Source organism: Cornus florida, unplaced genomic scaffold (genome assembly GCF_030987335.1).
Source record: "Cornus florida cultivar Cherokee Brave unplaced genomic scaffold, ASM3098733v1 CherokeeBrave_3.0.0_Hap2_Chr01, whole genome shotgun sequence".
Classification (NCBI taxonomy): domain Eukaryota; kingdom Viridiplantae; phylum Streptophyta; class Magnoliopsida; order Cornales; family Cornaceae; genus Cornus; species Cornus florida.
In genome coordinates this window covers 109,561,277-109,585,247 of record NW_026775571.1, presented here as the reverse complement: position 1 = coordinate 109,585,247, position 23,971 = coordinate 109,561,277, and the positions used below count along the sequence as shown (strand labels likewise).

Genomic DNA, 23,971 nt, shown 5'->3' with positions numbered 1-23,971 from the left:
GATGCCAGATATTAAAGATCCTAAATATGCTCAGTGGGATATGGACAATTGCACCATTTTAGGATGGATGTTTAATTCTATAGAGGAAAGCATTTATAATATATTCATGTTTTATGACTCTGTTAATGACTTGTGGACTGCTTTGAATCAAATGTATGCTCAATCTGGGAATGATGCTCGTATTTTTGAATTAAACCAAGAAATTGCTAAGGCCTCGCAGGAAGGCCTGAGTTTGTCTGTAGCTGATTATTTTGGGTATTTGAGATCTCGCTAGGAGGAACTAGCTCAATATGAGCCTCTCAGTGAATTTCCATCCGAGGCAGCCTCTCTTCTTGTCAAACGTCTTGATCGTTAGCATACCTATCAGTTTTTGATGGGATTACGCCTAAAATTTGAACCACTAGAGTCTCAGATCTTGAATGCATCACCAATGCCATCCCTGTTGGAAGCCTTTGCTACTGTTGATGGTAAAGCACGCAGGCACCGTTTTATTTAGCCCTCACTTGTTCCTCTACCAGTGTCTGAGCCTGCTGGGGATGGTATGGCTTTTGCAACCAACTTTGGATCACGAGCTTCTGGAGGTCAGATTATTTGTCACCATTGTGGAGGGGTTGGACATGTTAAGGCTCGTTGCTTCAAACTTCATCCTGAACTGAAGCAAAAATTTTCTAGGAACCGTTTATCTGGAACTGGTTCTTCTCGTACTGCATCTGTTGCAGAAACTCCAGTTACTACTGGTGGATCTACTGTATTTCCTGGACTGAGCCAGCTTCAGTCTCAGATTGGGCAGATCCAGGACCAGCTTGGCTCCCTTGCTTCTAGAGTTGGAGCTCCTTCAGCTGCTCCCACTGCCACTATTGCTACAGGTACTCCTATTGCATTTCATGTTAAGGCCAAGCAGCCCACTTGGGTTCTGGATTCTGGGGCCAATGATCACATGACTGGTGAGTTATCAATTTTTTCTTCTAATGTCATACCTGTTACCCAATCTGTGTATCTTGCGGTTGCGGATGGCTCTACATCTTACATTCACAGTAAGGGTAATGTTTGTCTATCTCCTGATATTACTTTTTCATCTGTCCTTCGTGTACCTAAACTTGCCTTTAACCTTTTATCTATTAGCCGGCTTGCAAAAAACCTCCAATGTGCAATTATATTCTTACCAGATCACTGTTTGTTGCAGGACCTTTGTTTGAAGAGGATTTTTGGCAGGAGTTATGAGCGTGATGGGCTTTACTACTTTGGGGAACCACCAGGAACGAGTCTTCAAGCTTCTGTCCTACCTACTTCTAGTGTTTATGATGTTTATTTTCGCATCTTTAGTCTGTGGCATGCACGTTTGGGGCATGTAAACTTTCAGTATCTATGTCTATTGCTTCCTTCGTTAAATAAAGCATATAAGGACCATAAGTTTCAATGTGAAGTTTGTGAGCTTTCTAAACATACTAAAACTAGCTATATTTCTCATATGAGTCGTGCTCCTAGTATGTTTGATCTTATTCATTCTGATGTCTGGGGCCCTTCCCCAGTTACTGCTTTCTCTAGACATCGATATTATGTGACATTTATTGATGATTATTCTCGTTGTACTTGGGTTTATTTATTGAAAAAGAAATCTAACGTGTTTCTTTTATTTACCCAGTTTCTTCAAATGATCAAAACTGAGTATAGCATTGTTGTCCGTAATATTCATTCTGATAATGGACGAGAATATGTTTCGAATGAGTTCCGGACTAAACACAAAAAGCGTCATCTTATGTCTGTGGTCCGATGTCTTCTGAGTGGTATGCATGTGCCTAAATTCTATTGGCACATGGCCGTTCTTACAGCTGCTTTTCTGATTAATCGTACTCTCAGTCGAGTTTTGGGTGGTAAGGCCCCACTTCAGATTCTCTAGCCTGATTATACATTGTTTCACCTTCTGCCTCGTGTTTTCAGCTGTACTTGTTTTGTTCATAACCATAGTCCTTCTCGTCATAAACTTGATAATAAATCTATTAGGTGTATTTTCTTGGGGTATTCTGCTATGTCAAAGGGCCATCGTTGTTATGATCCTGTGACCAAACATATGTATCATTCTCTTGATGTGACATTTCATGAAACTATTCCTTTTTATAGTACTAATTCTGTGGTACAGGATTCTCTCTCTTTTGATCTGGAGAAGGAGATTTCTCCTATTGCCCGTCCTGTTCCTCTCTTTGAAAATCACACTGTCCTAGAATCTCCTTCTCCATCCATGTAGGGTTCCCCTCCACCTTTACAGGTCTACTCTCGTCGCCATCGCACTCAACCTCCCCTACAAGAATCATCTTCGAAACCAGGTCCAGGTAACTCTCCTTCTCCTATGGCTCCTACCATTCCTAAGCATACCTCCCGTTATCCTACCCGTGATCGTCACCCTCCTAATTGGTATGGTTTTTCTAGTAGCACTAACCACCCTATTTCCCAGTATGTCTCCTATGATGATCTTTCAGGTGCATATAAATCCTTCCTGGGCAAGATTGGGACCGTTTCTATTCCTCGATCCGTGTCAGAGGCCCTCCAGGATCCCAATTGGGTGTCTGCCATGACAACAGAAATGGATGCTTTACAACATAATAATACATGGGAACTTGTTGCTTTACCTGCTGGGGAGAAAACGGTTGGCTGCAAATGGGTCTTAATGTGAAGTACTTAGTTGATGATTCTATTGATCGGTATAAAGCTCGGTTGGTGGCAAAAGGCTTTACTCAGATTCCGGACAAAGATTTTAGTGCTACCTTTGCTCCTATGGCAAAGTTGACGTCTGTGCGACTGCTTATTTCCTTGTCTGCTACCCATTCTTGGCCTCTGCATCAGTTGGATGTCAAGAATGCATTTCTTAATGGAGACTTACTTGAGACTATATATATGGATCCACCCCCTGGATTTCGGGCTGAGGGGGAGTATGCTGGGAAAGTTTGTAGGTAGCGGAAGTCTCTTTATGGTCTGAAGCAATCTCCTAGAGCTTGGTTCAGTCGTTTCAGCGATGTTGTTCTATCCATGGGCTTTGTGCGCTGCCACTCAAACCATACTTGCTTTATTCGACGTCGCTCTGATGGTCGTTGCATTATGTTATTGGTATATGTGGATGATATCATTATCACAGGTGATAATGCTTCAGGGATTGCTCAGGCGAAACTTCATCTTCAAAAGTCCTTTGATGTGAAGGACTTAGGTCTTCTTCGATATTTTCTTGGAATTGAGGTTGCTAGATCCTGTCGTGGAATTTCTTTATCTCAAAGGAAATATGTTTTGGATCTTCTTCAAGATACTGGCATGCTTGGGTGTCGACCCGCTTCCACTCCTATGGACCCCAATCTCAAACTCTCTGTTGAGTCAGGGGAATTACTTTCAGATCCATCCGTGTATCAACATTTAGTAGGTCGTCTTATCTATTTGACTAACACAAGGCCCGATTTGACATTTGCTGTTAGTGTGGTTAGTCAATTCATGCATGCCCCTCGCTCAACTCATATGGATGCAGTCTACCATATTTTGAGGTATCTTAAGTCGTGCCCTGGTCTTGGTCTGTTCTATGCCTAAGGAAATCAGTCTGGACTCTCATGCTTTACTGATGCAGACTATGCTGGATGTAAGACAGATAGACGATCTACCTCTAGCTTCTGTACTTTCTATGGTAATCATCTCATATCATGGAAGAGTAAGAAGCAAACTGTTGTCTCTAGATCCTCTGCTGAAGCTGAATACCGAGCTATGGCTCAAGGTACTTGTGAGCTCCTTTGGCTTCAATCAATTTTGGGAGAGTTGGGTCTTGCAGAGAAAGGTTCTTCAAGGCTATTTTGTGACAATAAATCAGCCATTATGCTTGCTTCCGATTCTGTTTTACATGAAAGGTCGAAACATATTGAGGTAGACATTCACTTTATTCGAGAGAAGGTTCGATCAGGTATCATTAATCCTATTTTTGTTCCCTCTTCAGAACAGACTGCAGATGTGTTCACAAAGTCTGTTGGGCCTTCTCTTCTCCAGTCTTCTATAGTCAAGCTGGGCTTGGTTAACATATTTGCTCCAGCTTGAGGGGGAGTGTTGGAAATCATATCCATAAGTTGACTCAATGATTGTGGCAGATTTATTGGGTCTTCAATATAGGCTAATATTTAGGGATTTTATTTTTATTCTAATTTGATTTTATTCTCTTTCCATATTTGTAATTTTCCTCTTGTATATAATGATAGTCAAGCTCTCAAATTGAGTACGCCAATTTCACCAAGTTACTTTTCTATAAAATCTATCTGTCCTTGCCTCTCCTCCATGCATAGATAAGAGTCATGTGCAATTCAAACTCTCCGGCCATGCCTGGTTCTTCATCTTTCCCTCTTGGTTGAGAAGAACTCTTCTCCGAAGAGTTAAAACAAAAGTATTGACCCCATAAAATGCATCCAACAATGAACTTGGAATATCTAGGCTCAAGTACCACAACAAGATAAAGCGTTTTCTTTTCAACAAGAAATTTCCCTATATACTGCTCCGCAATGCAGTAGTTGTAGTCGCCTGTAACTTTATCCCCAACAAAAAATCAATATGATGAACATCCGTAGCAGAAGATAACTCGCTAGGAGAGGATAACTCCTGCATGTTATCTTTAGTCTTATTTGAAGTTTTCTCATTTGATGCTTCCGGATTTGGAGATGTAATCAAACTGCTCTCCTTGGTCCATCACTGAAAGTAAGGTTGAAGAATCAATGCACAGTTCTTGAGTACTAGCTCACCTAGTATTCGAGCCTCCACATTAGCTTTAGTTTCACTAGCTAGAAGAGTGTCAACTAGCTCCTGCAAAACAAAATCACTTTTCTCTAGTACATGAGTCATTATAGTCTCCATCGATTTAAAGATACTGACCCCATGATAATCCCTTATTTCTTTTTAAAAGTGCTGGAACATCCTGACAATCAACTCATCACATTCCAAATCTAGCATTATCAAACATGACTTGACTTCTGCAAATGTGTTGAGAATTCTGACCTTCTTGCTATAAGATAGACTAAATCTCTCAGATAGATTTTTGAAAGATCTGTCATCTGTTCATCATTATACGGAAGATCTGGTGGTGTAATTCCCATGGAAGTGTAATTCCCAGATAGAGGAAATAGGCTACATTGGAAATAGGCTTCTTCAACCCCCATTGAAGAAGCCTATTTCCAATTCCCATGGAAGTATAATGAGTACTGACGGAGTGACGGTGTTTGGGGCTTATGGGAATGACAGTGGGTACGGTTCTGAGTTGTTTGAAGGTTCTTGCGTGGGTGAAATGGTTTTCAGTTAGGTGTTGCTTGGGTGGTGGGTTGGAGTGCGAGAAACAGTGAATGGGTTAAAGGCTTGCTAATCTGAAACTTGGATCTTTTGCTTCTTTTTTTTTTTTCTTTTTTTTGTTAAGTCTTCTTTGTGGGTTTTGTGTTGGTAAGTCTTAATGATGAAGGCTAAGGTGTGCTTGGTTTGTGGTGATCGGTGGCAGTTTGGGTGTTGTTTTGGAGTTTGCGACAGATGGGTTTTGCGGTGGTGGGTTGGGTTTTGTTTGGCTGATTGGGTATTTGGTTTAACAAGGATGACTTCTGTGCTGTGTTTTGTTGCTTGTTGCAGAGGCTGGTTACGGGATGATAGGTTTTCCGTGAAGTGAAGCAGCGGTTTGGGATTTTAGTGGTGGTTTTGTTACTGACAGCAGTTAGGGACTGTTCGGGTTGCCGATATTGGGGCTCATGGAGGGCAAGACAGCGGTGGTGTGGTTTTGCATTTTGGTTGCGTGGGTGTTGTTTGGTGTTAGGGATGGATTTCTGTGAGTGACGCAGCGGGGTTAGGATTTTGGTGGCGGGGATGGGGCTGATTTGAGGAAATCAAATGACATGGTGATGATTGGCAGTGGTTAGGGGTTGTGTGGGAGTTTAAATGGGTTTGAGCTGTTGTAAACAGAATGCTATGGATCCTTTGCTCTGATACCAAATTGATGTAGGACACAAAATATTTGATACCAAATGATGTAGGACACAAGTAGACTGGGAAGAGAGAACTGAAGCAGAACCAGATGTAGAAGAGAGTAGTGAGAGTGAAGTAGAGTGAGAAGTAGAATCCAGAAGAGAGAGTGAAGAAGAGATGAGAAGAGACGAGAGAGGAAGAATCTGAGGGAGATGAAATCTGCAATTCAGTGCTCAATATTCAATATTCATCAAAAACTACTAAGACAATACATATGCCCATCTATATATAGGCAATACAAAGACCCTAATGTCCACAACAACTGCTGCAGACATAAACAAGTCAACAAGGGTTGCCATAAGCAATAGTGAAACATATCGCCACACCTATGCTTAAAGTTGGGAAATAGGTGTGCTCAGTTTCAACACAGCTGCAGGGCAGCATACCTTATTTATAGGCAAACCTAAGCCTAGTAATAATTAAAAGGAAATATTGCAAAACTACCCAAGATTTATTATAGTTCCCACAATATATAGGAAAACTATAAAATCTATCTGTCCTTGACTCTCCTCCATGCATAGATGAGAGTCATGTGTAATTCAAACTCTCGAGCCACGCCTGGTTCTTCATCAGATTCCTATCATCCAACATAGCAATCTCATTTCTGCTACATGAATGCATTGTATTTGTCTCTTTTTCAACACCCAACACTTCGTTCCATACAATATTGTCGGCCTAATAACCGTTCCATAGAATTTTTCTTTTAATTTATTTGGTATTCGTTTGTCACAAAGGACACCATTAGCTTGCCTCCATTTTGTCCACCCAGCTCCAATCCTAAAATCAAAAGATACATATATATATGTATGTATGTATGTCCGGTTGATAAAAGCAGAAACATTGGCTAAGTGAATTCCACCTTATCAAAAAAGAAATTTGAAATCCACCTTTACTGGTCTTGCAATCTTAGTTATTTTAACAGGTCTGCTAGTGCAGTTGTCTCTATTAACAAATTGGTAGGTTGAATAGACTTTGTAAAAATAAGGTTGCTCCACAAAATTAGATTATGGTTAAAGGAAAAGTTATATTGAACTTCTGTATAAATAAAAAGGATTTTAAGGTAGTGCACAATATTGGTACTCCAAAGAAATACTTACATCGTGGACAGTTGAAATCCTTTGTACATGGAAGAATACTCTTTCTGTTACAGAATGAATACAAGAACGATTAGCATCAAAAGTACACTAAATAGGATATTTTTTATTTTTTTTCATAAGTCACTAAATAGGAAATTGAACAACCTTAAAATTGAAACTTTTCTCTCCTATGATTGTGAAATATAAAACTTAAGTGTAGAACTTTAGGAAAGCAAGACAAAATATCTTACAAGGGGTGTTCTGCCGAAGAGCTTTTAAACAAGTTTATGTATAGATTCCTGGTAAGATGAGAAAAGACAGCACAATTATCATCACCACAAGAATTCCATTTAATTGGGATGCATAAAGGAGAAAAGATATAACGATGTATTCTGACATGTTTTCTTGACAAGTGGGTTGCTCAGGACCTTGCCATGTAAAGTTATTGTAGGAAAGATCACTGCAAGCAATTATTAACATTAATTGTCAGCATATTTATAGTTACAGTGATATAAATAGAAATTTAATTATCTTAAAACCAGAAAAGTAAGAGATAGTGTCTGTAATGATACGAGTATAATTAGTTTGAAGCCAGAACGAAGAAATGCTGTTTCTAAGAAATTTTTAAACCACAACTAAATGTTAGTCAATCATGTAATTTAGCTTCACCTTGCGCATCAAAATAAAATGTAAAATGTGATAATATAACCATTATGTGTAATGGGTTTAAAAAATCCCTAAGGAATTCAATTTAATAGTTGTAATTAATCAATTATCAATTGTTCTTTTCGTTCTTATCAGAAAGATTGTTTGTCGAGGCATCAACATGTATTCGGATATGCATGAGTAACACATTCAATTTTTGGAAGTATCAGAATAAAGGATATCCCATGCATGAGTAAGATATTCAATTTTTGGAAGTAATAAAATAAAAGACATATATATTGGGATTATCTGTTTAATTTTTATGAATATGAAAAAATTATGCTATGAAAACCAAATAGATCATCAAATTATCACCACCATGAAAATGCAGTAATAATGAGTATTGCAGCTAATTAACAATCAAAGAATCAGCAATTTCCCTGGATCGGTGCCAATGGTGAAGAAAAAACTAGGAGTAAGAGAGGATTGAATCTTCTCCCTGCAAAAAACGTAGGAAAAAAAAAAAAAAAAACAAGACTTCTTCCTCGTGAAAGAAAAAAACCAAACAGCTAATGCAGCACAAGAATGGTTGTCGGAATTGAACGGCAACTGAAAATTATACCTCAACAAAACCCATTCAAGAACAACTTGGATCATTTCCAAGTGAAAATGGGGGCGAATTGGCACTCTGAAATGGAGTTACAGTTCCCTGAAGGGAATCTTTACGGCATAACAATTTGACCAGTTGTGTGCCATAAGGTACAACTAATAGGCAATCCAGATGCTAAATTTTTCATATAAGTGGTATATTAGAGAAGGACTCTAAAATGTAAATACTGGGAAAACTAAAAGGATAATATTAGAAACTGAGTGAGGAGAGCCAGAAGCTGACACGTGACTGAAATGGATTAAACATGTAAAGGAAAACCAGTGGAGCCATTACAGGACAAGAGTAAGTCGGTGCAAGTTGAAACCACAAATGAAGAGTGAAAGAATGTAATGGACAAATAAATTAAGAGTGAAACTTAAAACCATGCTTTAATATATATGCTTTTTGATTCAGCAGAATAGCTGAGCATCTTTGTTTTCCTAAATTAGTTGGAAGAATGCATAATGAATGATGATTTTACACAAATTAGTTGAAGTCTTTCGCTATTATACGGGTTTGATTGCTTTTTCTACTTATAATTCATCTAAATTTTGTACAATACCATCAACGGAAGCAGAGTTTACCAAAGGGCTTTTAGCCAGATGGTATGATCTCTCCTCCCCAAATGGGGAGGTTGAGAGTTCGAGTCTCACTAGGTTGTGGATGATGGGTGCGTGTGTTTGCTTTAACTTTCAAAAAAAAAAAAAAGAAAGAAAGATAATTGAAGCAGAGTTTATAATTGTAGCCAGAGAGGACAAATAGAAGCAAATGAGTTGGCAAAAAGAGGTCAACAATTCTACAACATTTGGGGACATCTTACGCTCAAGTTGTGTGATGCAGAAGGACAGTGTTTCTCGTTAATGAAGTTTCTATTTCTTCCAATGTATATTCATGATTGTCCTTGGGAAGAATGGCTCATCCCTCATTTGCATGATTTATCTTTCATCGATGTGTTTTTTCTTACTAAAATATAATAATATATCAGATTTTGAGACTAAAAGATCAACTCATAATCTCATATTGGGTGAAGACATAAATGAAATATGCATTGAAGTATTCCTAACACCAGAAGTGGAAGACGCGACTTGCCGAAGACCCTTAAATCTTAAAATGCTCTAATTTCATGTAGAAATAAAATATTTTTTTCAAAACTTAATTGTTATAACCCCGGAACTGTAATTTAAATATGGAGAACAAAATTACTGAAATTGTTGTGAGATGCACTGGTATGAAGTCAATACATCTCAGTAATTTATTTTTTTCTCTTCCTGTAACAAGGGGACTCGAGCCTCTGAGACTGAGGTTGAGAGTGTGATAACCACCAGGATCACCAAGGGTGCACCTCAGTAACTTGATCACATTAGTGGTTACATTCACCAAGCCCCTATTGGATTGCAAGTCTATTAGCTTTCCACTTGGACAACTTAACTAAGGGTATTCGGGTTCACTAAATTATGAACATCATTCTTCACTTTAGAATCTCAAAATCATAAGGAAAAGAAAAACAAATTGAACAATCCTTCATCTCAACATTTTACAACTTAAAGGCCTAGATTATTCTAAAATGGCCAGGTCAATGTTCCTGCATAAAAAACTGAGGTAAATAAAATAACTGGAATGCTTCTGTTTATAGATTAACCTGAAGGCAATACTAAAAAACAGCTACACCTAGATTCTTTTTAGTCCTTACAACGAAATAAAGTAACTTCCTGTATAGTTTTTTAATCCTTTTTAATCACCATGAGCAGGGAAAATTCAAGGTAAAAAATGTAAGGATTCAAAAGTCAACTGGTCAAACTGTTATTAACTAGAAAGAATGTATGTACGAAGTAAAAGGTTAACATGTCAACAAATTATGAAAATTGGCTTCCCTTTGTTAATATATAAAATTTTCAATGCATTGTGTCTTCACATGCAATAATAAGCATTCATGAGCTTTAAAAGATGATAGTAAATATAATGAGCACTGAGATCTAAGAATATCAAGATTAAAACAGATCAGCAAAAGTCAACCACATATACAGGCAGCCCTATTTGTGCTCAACTTTTGCACACAGGACTCCACTGTCATTCAAGATGACAATGATGTGCATGCAGAAAAAAGTGGATCACAATAACATTACCATATAATCCTACTCTCACAAAAACACATCTAGGGAATCCCAGCTAATAAACGTACATATTACTTCCCTCCTTCAAGATTGAGGCAGGTATATCTCCGCTTAACATGTTGCCACTTAAAAACCTGCTCAAAGCAACATGATATAGTTAGCACGCAATATAGGAACTCCGGAACATGATGGCATTGTAGCAATGCAGTTGGTAGCATTTCATGGAACTAACAGAAACAATCAATCGCGAAAACCGTTGGTAGCTTTAATATGAAGCCGAAGGATTGTTTCATAACAATTTGTTAGCAAGTTTTAGACTCGCAAAATGAAAGTTCATCACAATAACATGATCAAATGCAGCCTAAATATTGAGTGTCATACTTACACGAACTTTAAGGTTCTTGTGTTTATGTCATTTGGAATTTCACCAGTTAACCTGTTAAAACTAACATCCCTATCCAAATCACAAGACAAGAAATACAAGGAAAAGAGAATCAGTTAGAATAATTCATGAGTGTATTTACCAGTCAAGTGTATTTAATGAAAACACTCTAGAAGAGAGACTGAATGTACAAGATTGAGGAACAGAACTTCTGAAGAAAATAAAAAGAGAAATGGAGACGAAAACCAGTTATTCAGATGCATGGGAGATCGCATATTATATTCTACTAAATCTCTGAAAGAGAACACCACCCTCTTCACCAAAAATTCAAATAAAAATTTGCCAACTAGAAATCCAGGAAATGGTTTGGACCACTTCTTGAGAAATCAACCACTTCTAAAAATGTAACATAGATTTGTGGACCACAATTGCCTTTGTCAATCCAATTAACCACATAAAAACTATAAAACATCTGTTATGACATTACTAGAAACCATACTTTAAGCCTCGACTTCAAAGAGAAGAGAACCAATTCCTCTATATTGTGGCATGTGTTATTCCAAAAAACCTGGAAATGTTTTTTTTTGCTTGAATACAAAATTAGCTTCTTTATGGTAGATGAATACAATTTTTCCTGTTACAATAGATAAATTGTTCCAACAATCTGTTGTCCACAACAAAATATTAGAAATTTTAGATAATATGAAAAGTTTGAAGTTCTTTAGTTTAAAAGAAATTGATGAATTAATTTTGGACTAATAACCAATAGACAAAAGTTTTAGGGGAAAATAACTCTTGACACCCCTTGTTAGAGTTAGCATGTCAAGCAGCCCTATTGTTTATGCACATTTACAATTTATCTTCATTATATTAGAACATATTAGAAGATAAAAAATATAAAATATCAATATGACCAAAATACCCCAATCTCTTTTCTATCTAGCTCTTTCCCTCTGTTCACATTTCCACATTCTAAACCAACACTGCCACACCCACCAGTCACCCGCCAAATCACACACGCCCTATATCTATCTATCTCTCCATTACTTCTCCCTCTAAACCATCGCCTCCACCACTACCACCTCATTCAACCAGCACTACCTCCTTTCTCTTCTCTCGCATTATTTCTCTCTAAACCGGTTCCTTCTCCATCATCACCTATGTCATGAAAAAAGCCTCATTCTTCCTCTATGGCCAGAACAACATTTTCTTGAAGAATAACCAAGCTGTTAGACAACTCCTTCCATTCATAATCTTGTATCACTATCTGCCGAAAACCTCATGTTCCCGTAGCTGTCCATCTTTGTGTTCAAGTAGACCTGAGCTGTACACCCCATAAATCTATTTTCTTTGACTTGCATATTCATCAAACATAAGTTTGCTTCTTTAAGAAATATCAAAATCAAAACCTTAACCTATATTTTGATAGATAGAGGGATCTAGAAATGATTTTGTTGAGTTGAGTTGATGGTAGAGCCTTTTGATTTTTATTCCAATTCAGCCTCTACCATTAATTGCCAAACACCTTGTATATTAAAAAATTGTTATATCCAAGTATGTATATGTATAGATAGATACATATATAAAGAGATACTGAAGTAATGGAGGAATTTTAGCACAGTCCGCTATTGTTTCAGGTATCAACTTGCCTTCCAATTGGCTGATTGAATAAAGGGGTAGAAATAGTCAAAAACAAAACTCAAATTTTGATTGGAAAAGAAAATCCAGTTTTTTCTCTATCTACATTATTCGCTACTAATTTATCTATGTTCTTCCCTTTTTCTCTCTAAAGTCCCTTTTTTCCTTCTCTTTCTCTTTATCTATCGGGGTTTTACAGAGAGAAGGAATAAAAGTTGATTGATTTGAGAGAAAGAGAGAGAGGAGGAGGTTGGAGGGATGGAGAGGAGCAGTATGAGATGGAGAAAAGAGAAAAGAGAGAAAAAAAAAAAAAATTAGTGAAGGAAGGAGAGAAGAAAGAGAAAATTGGAGGAGAGGTAGCAGTAACAATTATAGAGGTACAAGAGGAATGAGAAGATGGAGTTGATCAGCAGCAGTGCTGCTGACTGTGAACAATATCGGAAAAATTGTTCTCATTTTAAAAAAATTTATAAAAGGGTCATACATGTAATTTTAGAAGGATGAACAAGGATATAAAGCCTTTTTTTATCAAAACAAAGGGCAAAATAGACATTTTACAAAAACTTCTTTAGGGGAGGTCAGAGAGTCAATAAAACCGCAGGGAGGTTCACCAAAAATTTCAAAAGTTCCATCTACAGGTTATCAGTCCAAACCTCAGGGAGGTCGGAGTAGTTTACGTTAAACAAAAACATGTTAGAAGAATTACTTAATATTTTATGCACTGTACAGGTTTAGTGCAGGTAATTGCATGTGCCTTGCATCAGCTACTGGAATTCGATATCAAATTATTTGATAATGCATTTTTCTATCTAGGCCTCACTTGATTCATTTTTTCCCATCTTGGGAAACCTATTAATTGGCCTGATGTTTAACTTCACTTCCACATTAAGATGCCCTCAAACCCCAGCCCACCTCACCTCGGGAATATGAAAAAAGAAAACTACATTTTCACAAGAGGCTAGTTAACTAGCAAAAGTTTTTGCAGTTCAAAAGAATTGACAAAAGCAACATTGGAGCTCCTTTGAAGCAAGTTGAAGGTTTAGGTACTCAACCGATCAATTGAGAGACCGAGTTAAGGAAAATATAATGTAGATATTCCTATTATATTTAACCAAAGTAATCACTGTATCACTGTAGAAATGTAGTCAATTACACATTGACGAAAATGCTGAAACCCAATAAATAAAATTCAAACACCAAAAATTAAAAGGTTCTACTTACAACATTTGCAGGTTCTTCATTATCCAAATGTATGGGGGGACTTCTCCGGAAATGTTGCAGTTTCTCAGAACCCTAATCCATAAAATTAATCACGATGAAGACTGTACGGCATTTTATCCAATGTATGCCTATAAATATCAGTAACATATATCAGTCTACATACAGTCTTAATAAGCCTTCAGCGTTGCTCAGATTGGGAAATCCCTGATTCATCCCATTTATGTCACTAATCCTTCTGTTTAAAGAGATAGCACAAAAAGCAGATAGATCCCTTCAACAGTAGATCAAGCAATTGATGAGCAAAATAAAACAAAGCATGAGGAGGATCTATACTCACAATTCAGTTAACTTGTCCAGAAGAGATATGCTCGAAGGAATGGGTCCCTCCAGTCCACTTGCATGCATTTCTCTTCATTGATGTAAATGTGAATTAAATTTTAAAAAAGATGATGCAAAACCTATGTGCTTGTGCTAAATTCTCAAAAGACACTTTTGGATAGATAAGTAGCTTACAATCTTTGAAGTTTTTTCCAGTTCTGTATAAAATCCGGTATTGTTCCATCGAAGTTGTTATCGTTTATCCTACTGCATTGTGTAAGAGAATGGTGCTGAACTGACACTATTGAAATTACTGTAAGAAATCAAAGAAAATGTTACAGAAACTTACAAATCGGTTAAATTTCTTAGCCCAGAAAATTCCATTGGTAGCTTTCCCGTCAAGTGATTGGAGGACAACATCCTTGATTCAAATATTATGTTGCAAAAGCAAAAGTTAAATGTTTTCCATCTTTCACAAACTTAATTCAGGGATTAAACCAAAAGAAGAAGAATAAAGCGAGATGACTTACAAAGTGTCCAAGTTAATTAATTTTCCAAGCTCAGGAGGAACAGTCCCAGAAAATTGATTTGCTTCAAGGCTCCTGGTTATAAATCTCATTCAATATTACTAAAAGAGCAGAACAGGAATACAATATTCAAATTATTTTACAATACACTGAATGCATGGAGGAAAGATAATGTAATACCCCTAAATTCAAAAGGATAGGTTTGGTATTTAATTAACTGTTTATTTTGCATTTTTAAATTGATTAAGTGTGTATTTGCATTAATTGTTAAATTATTTGATTTAAATGTGTTAGTTGGGTGTTTAAATTTCATTTATTTGCTTATTTGATTTATTTTATTTTAATTCAATTAATTGTGTATTTGTTTTTCTTTAATTGATTGTCTAAAGTTAATTTCTTGCATTAACTATTAAATTGTATTTCTCTAGTACATGCACGTATAAATTTAAAAATGCTAACCGACTTAGGTAGTGGATGGATTCTAGGGTTTTATGTTTGAACGTAGCCGACTTAGGGTTGTTGTAGGATTTAAATTATGGTTTCAATTAAAACCTATAAATATATAAGTATAGGTCTGCCAAGGGTTTTGGTTAACCCTATTCACGTAACAGAGTCCTACAGAGAGTTGTGAGAACAGAGAGAGAACAGAGAAAGAAAGGTTAGGGTTGGCTTAGAGTCAAGGGCTGAACCAAGGAGGAGGTGTTGATGCATGCTCGTGGATTGAATTAGGAGCAACGATGGTCAGTAAAAAACAACTAAGGTCGCCGGAGTTGCTAGAGACGGAGGTTTAAAGGTTTCTGAATTGAAATCGGAGGCAAGTCTTGTTCTAGCTCTTTCCCTTTAACTCGTGTTCTGCGCATGCCTAGGTAGACTCCAGGGCTTTAATGGATGCTAAAACAAGTCTTTATTGCATGTTTGAAATATTTTTAGTTTCATTGAATTAAATTGATATGCGAATTTCTGTAATCTCTGTTAACTGGTTCATACCGTTGTTGTGTTTAAAGTATGTTTAATTGAGAACCTTGATGCATATTGATGTCTTAAAAATTAGTCTGGGACATTGATGGAATAATAGAACACGTAGTAAAAGATTTACAGAGGCCTGGGTAAACTGAAATAGCTTTGTTGGAATTAAACTGTATTACAAGTTCTTTCAGTTCGGTTAATTGATGCATGCTTCGTTTAAGTTTAAGCTTTGTTTAATTGATGTCTTTGATGCATGTCAATGCTTTATAACTGTTGTAGGACACTAATTAAACCTTAGAGCAAGTATTGAAACAAATACAGAGGTCGTGGAACACGCCGGAGTCGAGGAAAACGAAGCAGAGACGGGGAGACGGCTCTTAGGGGTGAGAGAGACAGCTCCCAAAGGAGGGAGCCGCCTCCCACAATGCAAGAGCCGGCTCCCACATGTAGGAAGCCGGCTCCCAAGGCCTTAGAGCCGTCTCCCAAGGGTGGGGAGCCGGCTCCCATATTTTGGAGAAGGCTCTAAATTTTTCTGAGCCTTTTCTTCCTCTGAAACACACAGTTATGTATTTTTAGGGTCTGTTTGGTCGGTGCAGGGTATTTCTACTTGGTTTAAACTATTTTAAATCATGTGTAGGAATGTTGTAAACCTATAAAAAACAATAGGGAAACATCTATTCATAATTTGATTAAGGAATGGAGTGGGGTGAACTTGGGGAAAAACCTGTAGGTTGTGCACTGTTATGGTTAAGAAATTTATTACTGTAAATTGGAGATTGTTTTAATTTATGATTTAAAGTTGTGAATCATATTTAAATGGAGTTATAAGTATAGTGATTTACCTGAAATTACCTATGCTTTGTTTGGATTAAAAATTGATATATGTTTGCTATTTAACTGCATCAATTTATGGACAAGTTGGAGAATGTAAATGCTTAGATTATTTTAGCAGTTTACATCATTGGAATGTTATTTTTAGGCCCTATATTTAATGCCTAATACTGATATATATGTATTAATTTATATTGATGCATAGTGTGGAGTATAATTGATGAATTGCTTAATACTGTTTAATCAATTTTATTATATGGAGGTATGTATATGCACCGGTATGGGACGGTGGCATATTGGGGATGGATTAGTTCAAACACTAAGTCCTACCTATTTTGAAATAAGATGGATTAACTGCAAAATGTTAAGTCCTACTTATATGTATGTATATGCACCGGTATGGGACGGTGGCATATTGGGGATGGATTAGTTCAAACACTAAGTCCTACCTATTTTGAAATAAGATGGATTAACTGCAAAATGTTAAGTCCTACTTATAAGTTGGTGTCAGGTCAATAAACCTTTTGAATGACACACCTTGAATGGACTTTATATATTTATGTTATGGTGCCAAGGTATGAGCTTGAGTCTCAGGACCATGGTTAGGGTGCGTATATCGTCTAGGATGGATAACTGGACGGTGGTTTCTGTTCCCTGGTAGGTCTAGATACACATGACCACAGTATGTGCGATTTGCATGGTATCTCTACTCAGGATGAGACGTACCACTTGGACTAGTGAGCGTCCTATAGTGTGTAATTATATTTATATGGACTACTTTAGATATTGTTGAGCTATCTAGGATGTATCTGCGTATCGGATTTCTGATTGGATCATAATAGAATAGGACTTGCATGTGGGCCTGACCCACTCCTTTATTTTTCAGGTGTCGTCAGTTCCAGGGCTAGAGGTTGGACGTGCAGAGCAGATACAGATACTCACTCCTCCGATAATGTAGGATTTCATTTTATATTCTAGATTAGGATTTTGTCTTCAGCTGATTATTTCAGTTTGGATTTTAGGGGTCCACTAGATGGATTCCCGAGTTGTATCTATTTTGGAGATTTGGATTTTTATTAATCTTTATCATTTGGAGGATTTTAAATTTAGTATTTTATTTCGTAAATCTATTTTGTAATCTGTGTTCGTTTATGTATTAATTGTTTGGTATCCCTCGGATCTGTGCTCGGACTTGATCACCCGTGGCTCTAGAATCTTAGGGGTATCAAAGATAACATCTTCCATGAAGCATTAGCTTGAGTGGTATCTCCTCTACCTCCAAAAAGGAGGTTGAGGATTCAAGTCCCAACTGGGACTAAGTGCGTCTTACCTATCGAAAAAAGGAAGACACCCTACTATTTCAATTTCAAAAGAAACAAGAACAACCAACGGGTCGGTGGCTTAGCGGTATCAGGCCCTAACTTCCCAAAGGGAGGTCAAGGGTTCAAGCCTCAGTGGAGGCATATGTGTGTGAATACCAACTATGGAAGAAAAAAAAAAAAAAAGAAAGAAAAAAAAGAAACAAGAACACAAATGAGATAAAAGATCTACTCAGTTTATAGACTTCTATCACCATGACAGTCCAAAAAGAAATTGGATAAACCAAAGCTGATGACTTACAGGTATGTGAGATTGGAAAAAGTTCCCAACTCTTTTGGGATTTCCCCTGATAAGCGGTTCGCGAGAACAGAGCTACATCAACAATTCAATGACCAAATTTACAAAATGAGAAACTTATGAATACTGACTTCTTCACAAAGAGGAAAAAAAGATAAAGCTTACATTGTATTCAAATGTAATGAAGCCCACTCACGTGGTATGGTACCATTAAGGTAATTATACGCAAAATCACTACAAATGAGATAAGGATGGAACAAGAATCAGTATAGTAGAATTTTATTTCATATCTAGGGTACTGTATAAAAAACTGCTACAGTTCAAATTCTAACATGACACTGGCATTTGCGAAGGCTCTTACATTGTTTGGAGATAAGGAAGATTCACCAGTTCAGGTGGAAGCACGCCAGGAAGACTATATTTCTTAAGCACACTGCAAACATGATAATTTTTTTTCAATTGTTAAGCCAAAAATAATAATAGAACCTATGCTCATATGCCATAGAAATCTTCCCTTTAAATCTTCTTTATTTATTTTCGCAGTAACAACATCCTTTAAGGTTGTATTAGAGGTTTCTCTTGGAACATAGAGCTTGTCTTAACTTTTGGGATGTGCTAAACAGAAAGAAAGAAATGACAGAGTAAGAAGAATAAAAAAAGAAAGAGGGAGTCATACAAAGACAGAATAAGGTGAGGAGTAGGGTGGAGAGAGAAAGTAACTACGTTTATCCAGGTTCTTGATTTTAACTACAACTGTTACCTTCCAATTGCATTATATTTTACCACTTCATTTCTTAAGTTAAAGTGGTTTGGATAGTGTTCAAAATATCTAAAAACACGTCAGGAGATACAGAATCACATGCACCGTGATTGCATAGAAAAGTTAAAGCAACATATTCAGTAATAAGATCAAGAATCTATACATGCTTACGACGTGACAAACGGTGTTGTTCTCAAACTGGCAATCACATTCAACATTGCATTCAGAACCACTAGGTGCCTGTCTCCCAGCCACCATTTCAAGTTGGCAAGAATCAGCATTGAACTTCAAATATGTTGCACCCATTGTAGTGAGAATTTGCTGAAGTGCATACACTAAATGACACACACGAAAGAAATTGGCTTCAAATAATGAATCTATGTTGTATGATGTGAACTTAAATAACTCAATGGAGAGGAAAATTATGTTTCAAGGATATTATTAGATGCAAGGAAAAAAAATAGCAAAATTTCATAGATTTTCAAATCATAACCATCTTTCAAACTCGTCCAATTGGATAAAAAAAAACCTTCATTATAGTCCTCAAGCTTTGGTTAGACTCAATATAAGCTGCTAGTTCTGAGCAGCTCCTTCAATAGATATAACCAGCTTCATGTTACCTTACTTAGCATTTCCAATCTTAGGACGTATGTAGCTAACTTCACAGTCCACCACTCCAATAGACTAGTCCTAATATTTTTTAAATGCATTGATTTTAACATGTGATTAGAACTTTTCGCAAAAACAAGAACTTGTGTGAACAATAATAGATACAGCATGTTGAACAGGGCTATAGTATAACTCGACCCCAGGACAACTGGAAGTTAACATTTTATGGAAAAATGAAGTAAAAATTCACCACATCCATTTCCTTCAAAAAGTTACTGGAAACAACACAATACATCAATGATTTCAGGAATAGATTGGAACTAAAATGTACTAAGAGATTGGGGTGAGGGAGAAACAAGGCATATCAAGAGTAATGAGAAAGGAAGGAGGGATGAGCTGTACTTAACATTATTCAAAATGCAAATGGAAGTTCACAAATAATTCAGGACTTATATTCATTAAAAGTATATGATTTGCGAAATACCAATGCACTCAACTGAATCAAACCATCTTAAACAACTTTCACTCATCTTTTCTACGTCTTTTCCATATCTTGCCACTCCACAAATCAAAAACTGTATTATCACATGCAGTTGAACTGAAAGTGCTTAAGCTTCTACAAATTGAAGTCCATTGAAAACTTTATGGAACCTGAGCAACTACTTCTATCACAATAATGCGTTTATCTATCAATCAAGAATGAGATGTACTTATATTTCTATAAGTATCAATCGTTCTAGAGTGGCCTAATATAAGCATGTACTCATGCACATCATACGGAAGTATATTCATTTGAACTTTTTTATGTTAATAATAATTATGAACTGCTATTATTTGTTGCAAATAGTAGAATGATCTGCTGTGCAGAATATGGACAGCCAACCCAAAATAATCTTATAAAACTAGGTGGCTGGTTCTAGGACAAATGAAATCCACCAATTCAGTTATAAAATACACAATATTAGTGGCCTGATTGAAATTTGGCAAAGCCCAACCTAAACAAAGTTATGACCATAATGATCCTCAATCAGCCTGGAGTCCTCTTCTGCTACATGATGGTCAACAAAATCAGGTAGAACCCGGCCTCTGCAGCAGGACCCAGAAGTATTGCTGGTCCAATCCAGTTACTGGAAAGAATCTTAACTTGGATGCTCAATTCAGAACATATTTACGACATCCTTTACACATACACGAGTCAGTTGTATAGAAGAAGACTTTTGCAGTAAGAGTAGAGAATAAAGGTGCAAATGGATCTTACAATAATTGACTCTCTCTCTAATTTATTTGGAGCACACATACACTAATAAACATAGGTTTCAATTATTTTGTACTAATCAAAAACCATATTCAAATTTTGTGTAATGAGATGCATTCACTAATTATATTACTAAATTCCAATGTAAAGTTTTTTGGTCAGCAGAACGAACAAGAAATCCTCATAGACTTGTACAAGAATAAAAATGTACCTACTGTCAGATTTCCATGAAAAGCTAAGAAGAAAATATAAAAATATATAATAAAAAAACACCATCTTAGATGCATAAGAGATAGAACACAAAAAAATGGTTATCATGAACATATTAAATATTCAAATTGCAATTCAAATTGAGATATAAATGTGCAACAACTGCAGCCACTAGATTACAGGCTAGTGCTTGAAGTTTTGAAATCTAGACTTTGTGAGTGTATAGAAAAAATGTGAGCATCGGAAACCTGGTTTTAACATCTTAGTCAATAAAGCAATTAACAGACAAAATTCTGTAAAAGGATAAAAAATAAAAATAATAAATAAATAAAAGGAGGAACTAATTGGCAGAGTTGACAATACAAAAACCAAAATTACTCATGACCAAGCATTACAACTGGTGACCCAGATGCCCTTAACCCATCCAAAACTCCACAAGCTTTAATTAGAATCGAGTAGTTCCAAGGCAATCAACAGGCGAGGCCTCGCAGTAAATTGAAGTAAAATTAATAATTGACCAAATCAACTTAAATTTTAACTTAGATTTCATAATTATAAATAATTAAACATCATAAACTCATGTGCCTCTCACAGTTTGGTTATGTGTTATGCATCCTGCGTTTGGAATTAAAAATAATAATAATAATAAAACTGAAACCCCAACCTAAATCCTGTGTTTGGTTATGGAGTAAAATCGGAGAAAGATGCCTTTGAGCCTTATTGTTTAGGTTTTCAACGATAACCCAACTCAACTGACCCAAACAGAACGTGAAAGGATCAGGGAAGTAGAAACAGCTAATGACAGATCCAATATACCACTTCTCCCACACTTTCTTGGCATCCAAACATCACGCATCATCATATAGAGTAATAGAAATAGACAAATTGATGTACCTTCGTCTTGAGGCAACTTTGGTTGAGCAGAAATCAATGAAGCGAAGCAACTCAATGCAAGAACGCAGAAAACGACGGCGTTTCCGGAGGGCATGACCAAGATTGCGATGAAAATATATATGTAAAAAGGTCAGAATGAAACCAATCTGTTCGTAGTTGGTTCTGGTTTTTCTGATACGGGTGTGAAGATGAACTGACGATCTAAGAAGTTGACAGAGAGAGACCACTGTAAAATGTTTAAAGTAGAAGCTGTAGTCAGTGTGTGATCAAACACATTGTGTTCGTGTTGTGGATAGAATCTTTAAAACCTAAGATATGCAATAAAATTCATCACAGCAGAGCATAATTCATAAATTAACAGCGAGTGTTGCCGTGACACCTCCAAAAACTCCTGAAAGGCAAAGAGAGCACGTTGAGCATCGTCAAAAGGATCCCAGCGCGGATGCTTATAAACCACTTCCAAATAGACCAGCAAATAAAGGCAGCCAGACCAATGCACCCCATAGAATTATCATTCTCCAGCCATCCATCACACATGAACATCCACCTCTTTTTCCAAACAGTGGGCTGATGAGCACTAAAAATCAAGATATTATAAAGGGTAAAGTGCATTAAACTCCAGAACTATTGGTCATTTGTAAGAAATCTCCCTGAACTTCAAAAAATTCCCCTGTACTATGATTTTGTTACAATTTACCCTCTTGAACTATTGGTCATTTGCAAAAAATCCCCCTAAACTACAAAAAAAAAACCCTGAACTATGATTTTGTTGCAATTTACCCCCATGACATCAGCTTCCGGTACCGAAAATTTTGAAAACCAGTTTACTCTTATAACACGTACACTGCGTCGTTTTAACGTATACACTTTTTATTTTTTTTTCTACCAAAAGATGTCTTTCACCCAACACAACCCAAAACTGAGAGCTAGAGAGAGAGAGAAGAGACCAAAGAAATCCGAGGTTGGCGGGATGGCTCGGTCTTGGATGATGGCGGCTTGTGCGTGGAGGACTCGGCTATGATGAGAGCTCGGTTGACTCCGCCGTGAACTGTGGAGGCCGCGGCGAGCTCAAAGGAGCTCGGTGGTGAACTGTGGACGGCTGTGTGCTCGAAACATGGACGGCGATGTGCTCGGCTATGGAGATGGCGGAATGGGCCGGCAAGATTGGAATGGATGGTGAAATGGACCGACGAGCAAGGTGAGCTGAATGGTGGGCAAAGCGGTGACGGCGATGGGCTGACGCAACGGTGCAGAGAAGTGTGATATATATGGCCGACGGATCTGGCTAGTGGTGCAACGGTTATAATGGAGCTATAACAAGAGACCTACCGATCCCAGCAACAAATTTCTCGGCTTCATTGTCCCTTTCAGTCAATCAATTCGCGTGGATGGGATAAACTACAAAAAAATATATAGTTCATGGGGTTTTTTTGCACATACCCCAATAGTTCAGGGGAGTTTTTTGCAACTTTTATAGTTCAGGGGAGTTTCTTGCACATATCCCAATAATTCAGGGGATTTTTTTGTAATTTTTATAATTCAGGGGATTTCTTTTACATACCCCAATAGTTCAGGGAGATTTAATGCGCTTTACCCTATTATAAATAAAGATATTTGTTTACCTTCCGGTATTAAGACACTGAAAGCAATGAATTTTAGACACCCTTTTTTATTTGAGCCACCACAACTCCTTTAACCTTTTAGTAGTTATTTGAATATACATTTACTTTAGATGTTCAAACATTGTGGCTCGTTGCCTAGTTTTTATTTTTATTTTTTTTGTTTTAAAGACCATAACATTAAATATATTGATGTCCAATATGGATATTAGTTACACGTTAGCCATATCATACTATAGTATAGTATTATTATAAAATTAAAAAATGGTTAAAACAACTTGCTAAATAAATCACAATTCTGTGTGTTATTTAAGTTTAGAAGTCAAATCTTCGCATCCATTGTGGGAAAAAAAAATATTAATTGATCATAGATACTTGTGACAATACCAAACTTTGTAAGAGAGAAAAGTTGGACTTGTGATGTGTCATCCATCAGATGTCAATTAATTTATTATTTGTAGCCTCTAAGAATTAAATCAACAATAATATTATAATTAACAATCTATTTTTATTTTTATTTTTTTTCATGTATCATATACACAAGAACATTTTTGAGTGTAAGAACAAAATAGAGAATTAAAATAATAAACATAATGATCACTTTGATAGAGAGTGAAATGGCATCCAAGAAAAA

At 36.7% G+C, this 23,971-nt stretch overlaps 1 protein-coding gene across 2 annotated transcripts in view; it reads right to left on the bottom strand.

The window, feature by feature from the left end:
• The window catches only part of LOC132313427 (probable LRR receptor-like serine/threonine-protein kinase RFK1), a 35,854-nt gene extending 13,591 nt beyond the window's left edge, over positions 1–22,263 (bottom strand). The window contains exons 1-17 of one of the 2 annotated variants that reach the window (XR_009483426.1): positions 22,098–22,263; positions 21,719–21,944; positions 18,914–19,085; positions 18,352–18,423; positions 18,156–18,224; positions 17,994–18,065; positions 14,580–14,651; positions 14,399–14,470; positions 14,245–14,316; positions 14,069–14,140; positions 13,895–13,966; positions 13,732–13,803; positions 10,876–10,944; positions 10,559–10,624; positions 7,483–7,545; positions 7,337–7,384; positions 7,107–7,150 (exon numbers count right to left, since the gene is read on the bottom strand). Coding sequence is in view for 1 of the 2 variants with exons in the window: in XM_059812189.1 (XP_059668172.1) it covers positions 7,107–7,150; positions 7,337–7,384; positions 7,483–7,545; positions 10,559–10,624; positions 10,876–10,944; positions 13,732–13,803; positions 13,895–13,966; positions 14,069–14,140; positions 14,245–14,316; positions 14,399–14,470; positions 14,580–14,651; positions 17,994–18,065; positions 18,156–18,224; positions 18,352–18,423; positions 18,914–19,085; positions 21,719–21,812 (1,201 nt within the window). In the remaining variant the exon portion in view is untranslated. The remainder of the gene's footprint in view (positions 1–7,106; positions 7,151–7,336; positions 7,385–7,482; positions 7,546–10,558; positions 10,625–10,875; positions 10,945–13,731; positions 13,804–13,894; positions 13,967–14,068; positions 14,141–14,244; positions 14,317–14,398; positions 14,471–14,579; positions 14,652–17,993; positions 18,066–18,155; positions 18,225–18,351; positions 18,424–18,913; positions 19,086–21,718; positions 21,945–22,097) is intronic. The other variant, XM_059812189.1, reaches the window with a different exon arrangement.
• Between the last annotated feature and the right edge of the window lie 1,708 nt (positions 22,264–23,971).